The 7,482-nt window shown below is 40.9% G+C and overlaps 1 protein-coding gene across 5 annotated transcripts in view; it reads right to left on the bottom strand.

Annotated features, from left to right (window-relative positions):
* Positions 1–1,293: 1,293 nt before the first annotated feature.
* The window catches only part of COL19A1 (collagen type XIX alpha 1 chain), a 174,049-nt gene continuing 167,860 nt past the window's right edge, over positions 1,294–7,482 (bottom strand). For all 5 annotated transcript variants that reach the window (XM_084203250.1, XM_084203249.1, XM_084203254.1 and 2 more), the window contains 2 exons: positions 4,923–5,000; positions 1,294–4,686 (listed from right to left, as the gene is read on the bottom strand). In XM_084203250.1, the coding sequence (XP_084059376.1) occupies positions 4,550–4,686; positions 4,923–5,000 (215 nt within the window). In that variant the 3' untranslated portion in view covers positions 1,294–4,549. The remainder of the gene's footprint in view (positions 4,687–4,922; positions 5,001–7,482) is intronic.

Raw genomic sequence — 7,482 nt, 5'->3', positions numbered from 1 at the left:
TAAAATGCAAGATTAAGGCCTGGTTTTATGCAGTCTGTTTGGGAAACAAGTTTATAAAATGCTAATTTAGCCAGTGGGGTTTTTACAAGACTTTCATATAAACATTTCAGAAAAAAACCAAAAATGAGTGCACATAGAAATGAAAAATAACATTTCACCCTTGTGAAAAAGAAGACCCAAAATATTTTGTGTTATTATCATTAATTAAAACTTCCACTTATTTAACAAAGCTGTGCATACCTAACATCTGTCATAACCCACAATCATAAAATGCAAGGGAAGGATGGATAATCATCCTGTTTCTTTATCACAGTGCTCTTTTAACATTGAAACCAGATCCAGCTTAAGGTAAGAATATTGGTTCTCAAAATATTGCCAGGCTGCACTGCTGCCCAATTGTGCATTGGATGCTGTTGAAGTTTTTACTAAGCATAGGTGAGTCCCTCCTCCCCTGGGGACAACCATCATAGCAGGGGACATAAATGATGCCTTGAAAATAAGATGTCTCACCACAACATATTCTTTTGTAACATACATAAAACACAATATAATAATAAACACAAATAAAATCTTAGCAATATTATCTTACAATAGTTATCCAAGAAAGGCAGTATTTCTGCAAATACCGCCATGCAAATCTCTAAAGAGATTTGAACAAAGAAAATAGAAAGAGGTAAATCTCAAGAACAGAATCAGAGACACAGACTGTTGTGCTGTGAGAATACACATGGCTGGGTCAGCTCTTTTTCTGCTGGGCCAGTTATGCCTGGGCTGTAATGGTTGTACTGAAAGGATGTTTTGCACTCCACCGTGTGGACAGCAGGAGGTCTGCTGCAGCCTCGGGAAAGCTTCCCTCTGAGGAAGTTTCTGCACTTTCTGTAGGCAAACTGAATAGTTCTGTACATTGCTATTTAAAGAAAATCCCAACACGTTTTTAATAGGTGATAAAGCAACTTGACACGAAATATAAAAGTCTGACCCTGAACTAGGATAAAGCTTAAAGAGCTTTTAAAAAAGGTTTAAAAACATTTTGTCAAAGTTATTTCACTTCTGAGTCTTGTTGCACGTAAACAAACTCAAAGCAGAATAAAAGGCCTTATGCTACTGGAAAAAAATAATCCCTCATGTTTATTTCCTTGCAGTTCTTACTGCAGCATGAACTGCTCAAAACAGATACAAAACTGATAAAGCAAATTGCAAAATACACTAGCATCCCCTATTCCCTCCCTGGCCTCCTGATCAAAAACTAAGACAACATCAGTCTGAAACTGCAAAGAACTTTCAAGGGCCAAACCTGAAAAGCATGCAGACACATGTTTCCAGCTGCATTCCACTTTCACTTCTAAAAATGTGAATTAAGAGCAAGTCAGTGTGAAGTAAAGTTAAGCTGAGATTAGCTCTGCTCCACCCCAGTGAAGAAAGTGGCATCTTAAAATAGGTACTGAGATAGCCCATATATAAAAAATTACCCGTTTTCTCACATGAGAAAATTAAAGTGGGCTTTTAGCAAAGTAAAGATAATGCAACAAGATAATTGCCAAAGTTACCTGCAAATCAACTGAAAGCATTCAAATACATTTTAGAAAGACCTTTCTCTTTAAGCCTATAAAAAGAAAAAGGCATCTGTAGGAAACATAGATGAAAAAATAAAACTTCTTCAAATATAAAAAGTGTTCTGCTTCCCAATAAGTTCAAGTAAATTAAAATACAGCAATTGCATCTGGCAGATAACAGATGCTGGGTTTCAGCAACCTAAGAGCCCCAAAATATACAGATACCACCAATGCGGTGCAATGGTCTATGTACAGCCTTCCAGGATGGGGCTGCTTGGGAACCTCTAAGTCACTCAAGCACTACCACAAGACAGCACCCTTTTGAATATTACCACAGAAAATGAAGTTCAAAATTAACTTAAGAAGTAAAAAATGTTTTGATTATTACATATATTGGAATTACTAGAGAAGTAACAAAAAAACAAAAAAAACCCCAAACCAAAAGAAACAGAAAATGTTTATGCAAGATACCTGACCAGCAGTTCCTTTCAGAGAATAGGCACCAGCATGTGGGGCTGCTCCTCCTCTGGTGTCCCTGTTTAGACACTGGGATGTGCTGGTGCCAGGCTGTGCTCTCTGGGCAGGCAGACCCCTGGCAGCGGTCGGTGCCTCAGCGCTCGGTCTCAAGCTGCCTCTCCATTCCCAGCACTCCTGCAGCCCCAGTGCTCTGAGGACCAGGACAGGAAGGCTGACCAGTTCCACAGAGCAAACCAAAACATCTCCATGGGCACAGCAGCTCTGGACGGGGAGCAGCTTGTGTTGAGCAGAGCTCAGGCAGGACCACTTGTCCCAAATGCACCTTCACCCCGGCAGGACAGGCGCCCACTGCCCGCAGAACAGAGGCTGTGCTGGCCTGCAGAAGGGACAGCCATTGCCTCCTGAGGAGTGAGAAGAACAGGTGTGAGGACTGGGTTTGCCTGTGGGCTTTTGATCCCATTCTCACAAGAACAGATAAAGCACCCTGACTCCCCAAGGCACCCCCAGCAACAGGATGTAGTGCAGCTCCTTCAGGAGATGGCTTCATGGTAAGCCACAGGTTTTCTGCCATTCTCATTCCTGCTGCCCTATCCTGTCCCAGGTGTTTACTCTCAGCCTTCCATCCCTGTGTTACCTTTGACATCCTTTTGTAACAAGCACCTTCTCTCCTCCAAACACCTAACCAATGAACATGACAGGGATATGTGCTTTCCCTTTCAGAAAGTGTCCTGAGTGCTCCAGCTGCTGCCTGAGTTAATTTTGTCACCTCTTGCTCTCATCTTGCTCCTCTGCTCTGGGTGCAAGTGCTAGGAACTCTATTCAGAACAAATGCCGATGTGCATCTTTTGCTAAAGACTCCCACCAGTCATTCCTTAACTGCTTCTAAGCAAAACCCAGAAGCCAGATTCATGTATTACAACAGCTTCTCTGGAAGCCAGGACTTCCAATTTGAGAATACTTCCCAGGCAGCTCAGTACTGCTCAAGCACAAAGTAATCAAAACTACTTCCCTGACTGATGTGGGAGAGTGACTGACTTCCAAACAATGGGATAAAAGCCCTCAGTATGGCTTTATACTACAGGTGCATTTTGAAGTTGTAGGTTATAGACATCTGTGTTCTCTAAACAGCACCTTCACTTTCTATTGCATCTTACAAAATTCCACAGGACTAGCCTGGGATCATCTGTTTTCCTAATAATCAGAAGTTAAATTTTGGCTAACCCTACTCTCTCCTTTTCAGGATCATCTGCGTGATTGATTTTCTCCAAATTTTCTTTTGCTCAACCCTTTGAACTCTACAGGATTTACACACTGTTCTGTTTTGTTCATCACTGACATAGTCTGTTCCTGCAGCCTTTACTAAATGCCTGAAAACTGGATGCTGTTGCTCTCAGTAGTACACCTTTCTAGGAGAGTTTTGTATTTTTTTTGGAATTTCTCTTGAACTCAAAAAATTTTCTGTCACCAGTTAACAGAACATGTGAACTGTGCACTCTACAGATTCCATGTTATTCTCCAGCTGATTTCAATGTGTTAATATTGCAGGAGGAAGAGGAAAACAGCGCCATCACCAAGATTAGAGGCCTGTGAAGTTCCATTTTTGGAATATGTACTCACCAGCCTCTGCTCTAAAGCAAGGGGTCACCTTTGTTGTAGGCAGACTTAATGGCAGAATAGCTTGATTCCAGGCCTTAGTAGCCTTACTCAGTCCACCTAATGGTTAGTAGGTGTGCCAGCTCCCAGTCTGGAACACCATCAGCAGCTTCTTGCATTTAATGTCTGGGGTATGTGTAACCAGGACTAAAGGAACACGCAAGTCCCCAGCTGGGACTAAATCCAGTCAGGAGAGACACTTCCTGGAGCTACACCCGGAGATTTTCCAGTCAGTCTGAAGCTCATCATTGGGTGGGATAAGGAGACCATAAACACATCTTTGTTTCCTTCTTTGCCACCTTGGATGTGACTGTGAAATGGTGGGTGACATTCCTGGAGCACGGCAGACCCTTTTCAGAAGGTGTGCTGGAGCCTCCTTGAGGGACATGAATGTTTAGTCTGAACAGAGTTCCCAGTGCTGCAGCTCAGGTCCTGCATTTGCCATGAACGAGTACGCTTTGTAACTTCAGCAATGTATTTTTTCCATTGAAAATTCACCACCAGCAAGAAAAATAAAGCCAGCTTACATATGGAGGCATACATAATGTCTTAAGTTATAATAAAATATTTTTTGTTTGAAGAAAGAAGTTTATGAAACTTTTTTGGGCCTATTTTCTGTTCTAAGCAAAATAAATATGAGAAACAACACATGGAATGCACTCTGGAAAATATATGACATCATGTCATCGTTACGACACTGCAAATAACGTAGAAAAAGGCTCAATTTTGTGCCTTACAAAATTATCTATATACCATGCAGTGTCGAGAGAGAAAAAAAAAATGCACCAAATATTTCAAAAATTAAATTAACTTATTGGAAAGAGTGAGAAGTGACCGTGAACCCAAGTGCCTGGGGGAGAGGGATTTTATTTCCTGCTGGTGCGTGAGCGAGTCTGTGAGACGTGGTAGTAGCAATCTGCTGGATTGCACCTCCCGTTGGCTCCAGGCGGCCCCTGCGGTCCCGGTGAGCCCGATGCTCCTGGTGGGCCTGGCAGGCCAGCAGCTGGTAAAACAAAGCTACAATTAGCAGGGTCCTCAGCAGAGCACGAGCGGTGCCCTGCTTTTCATCACTGACATCAGGTGCACTCCAGCACATCCACAAGGAGGCAGGTGGGGCTGAGCTCACGCTGCGATCCAGCTCGGGAGGAAAAGCAGGAGTGTAAAACCAGTGTTAAAACCAGGAGAAAAGCCTGTTAGTTCATAAATAACAATAGCAGAAATAGATCTGGAGACTTGTACCTGCAGGGCCAGGTGGTCCAGGGTTACCAGGCAGTCCAATTCCAGGCTCGCCTCTTTCCCCTTTCTGTCCTCTATAACCTACACAGAATAAAGACACGAAAATAAGAGCACCCTCTTATTTTAGGTAGTGATTTCTGTATATCTTGTTGAAATTATCAAGACAAATATAATTGGGAAAGCACATGCTCAGTTCTCTTCTTCCGAATCGTTTTTTTTTTTTTCCTGAGAAAGCTCTTAAGTTTATAAATTCCTTCTGGAAAATATGAGCATTTCTAGCAGTAACTGTCACATCATCTGTCAAAGGGCTCTTGCTTTGTTCACGAGCTTGACCCTTCCCTGAGATTTTAAGTCATCTGAAATTCCTCTAATAAAGAGCCAAATGCAGATTTTAGTCCCTCTGTTCTGCATAAATCCTTACACTTGCACTTTTCAGACTGTAAACTGGTAGTTGTATGATTAGACATTCTCCACTATGTGAGAGAAGTCCCACTCCCTGGCCAGTGTTGCTCAGCTTCCCTCAGGTGGAATGAGTGATCTCTGGACCTTGTGCAGATTTTGGGTTTGAAGCTTACTTTGACCCAAGCAGCTGCATATCATTAACAAGATGTGATTAGTAATCATATTTTGAATACTTGAGTCCTTTTTCTTCACAGGCCATAGTTTTGAATTTATCTAAAAGGCTTCAACCTTCTAAGGTGCTGCAACTCATGCCCAACCCCTGCTTCTTTTTTCTTGAACTGTTTTTAAAAAGTGTTATTGGTTGGAAACACTCTGGCTGCTTTAGAGCAGGAGACTTCTTGCCATCAGTAAAACATTTTCCTGATTATTTCAAGTTAAGAATGTACCTTTATTATGCAGGAGAAAGGATGAAGGCATTTTTAAAGGAGACATCTGCCCTTACTTCCCTTACAAAACAAACCCTTACTTCAAAAAGGCTTACAAGGAAACTCTTCCCTACCCAACACTTCCGATGCTGGCATGTAAGGTGACAAAAGTTTAGGATTAATTTGCTGATTTCTGAAATCCAAATGTGAATGAAATGTGAAATCTGCTGATTTCACATCCGGAATTAAAATCTTCCTGCTTCAGGGACCAGTATATTTTTAGCATCATCTATGCCATACAGTAAAGTATTGAGTTCTTCCTCTTGCTACTCAGTTTGCATTAATCTGTTATTTAGTCTGAAATTAAAGAGAAGAGCACAGCTGTGTCAATCCACCTGATGTCCCATGGAGATTAACTGGCACTGACAGGTGGATGGCAAAGGCTGTCTTGCCAGTGTGCTGTGGTCTATGCAACACTACTACCTTAGAGGATTTCCAGAAGGAAATTACTTTGAGGGCTGTGGGTACCGATTCAGGGTTGTTACAACAGACACAATGCAGTAGGAATGGTACACAAAGCATTCAAGCTTTCTGTTACACACAAGCTCATTATACACTTCACTAGAAAGTCTGTTATCTGTTGCAATCATTCCAGCTTTCAAAACAGAGCATCAATCATCTTACTCCTCTCGGCACCACAAGGAAATTACAGCGAGGCAAGAATGTTACAAAATGCATGCAGGGTGCTATACATAACACAACTAAAGGAAATCAACAGTTTAAAATCTCACAGAAACCCAAATTCAAATTAACCATGCAATCTGGTCACTGAGTTATGTTAAGCAGAATTGTACAAGGCATATACACACACAAGCTATAAAGACTGAGAGAAAGGAATATGCAGGTATTTGTATTGGATTTTGAATCTTCGATTTACTCTCCAATGACCACAGTAATATTTATAACTACACCAAGTTGGTTTGTTCTGAAAAATCTTGGGCAACTTCTAGTATTGCTGCTTTTTGCAAGCTCAATAATACAACCACAGGATCCATTACATGCCCTATTTATTTTATATTTCTCAAAGTTTTTTAATTTACAGTCAATAGTTACAACACATTTCCCACTACAAACCAAATTAACTCTAATTTTACAATGGACTGCTGCCGCTAACCATTTGTTTGGCATTTCTTTAGTTATGGAGAAGAGAGAGAAACCAAAGGTACCATACATCACATTTACAATCCCCATGATAACCATTACTGCAGGTCTCTGACACACCGTAATTGAAAACGACCGAGATAGACTGAATGGTTCTGTAAACATTACTGGAACAGAAGAAAATAAGGAAAAAAAAACCCCTACAACAGGACAAAAAGCAGCATGGTCCAGGGTAGTGATAAACCATTATTGGCTGTATCCAAATACACATGCAAGGGTGTAGTTTTTTCATAGTGGCAGGTAAGTTCTGCTAGCACTGAAGTTTAATAGAAAAATTCCCAAATACCTTATCTAACAATAAGGCTTTATTTGATAGAATGCAAGAATGTAAATAAACAGACTTATATGTAAACAATGTAATATGTAATTCTGGCAGAAAAATATTTGATTTTTAATGAGGTATATTTTGCTCAGAAGCAGGGCCATGATTACACCTCTAGAGGAAAATATCACCTTCTTTCTGAGCTTAGACTGAGAAACTCATACACAGTCAAAAGAAAATATTACCATACACG

This window comes from Fringilla coelebs, assembly GCF_963513975.1.
Source record: "Fringilla coelebs genome assembly, chromosome: 3".
In the NCBI taxonomy this organism is placed as follows: Eukaryota; Metazoa; Chordata; class Aves; order Passeriformes; family Fringillidae; genus Fringilla; species Fringilla coelebs.
The sequence above is the reverse complement of the archived record's forward strand: the minus strand, read 5'-3'. Positions and strand labels throughout refer to the sequence as shown.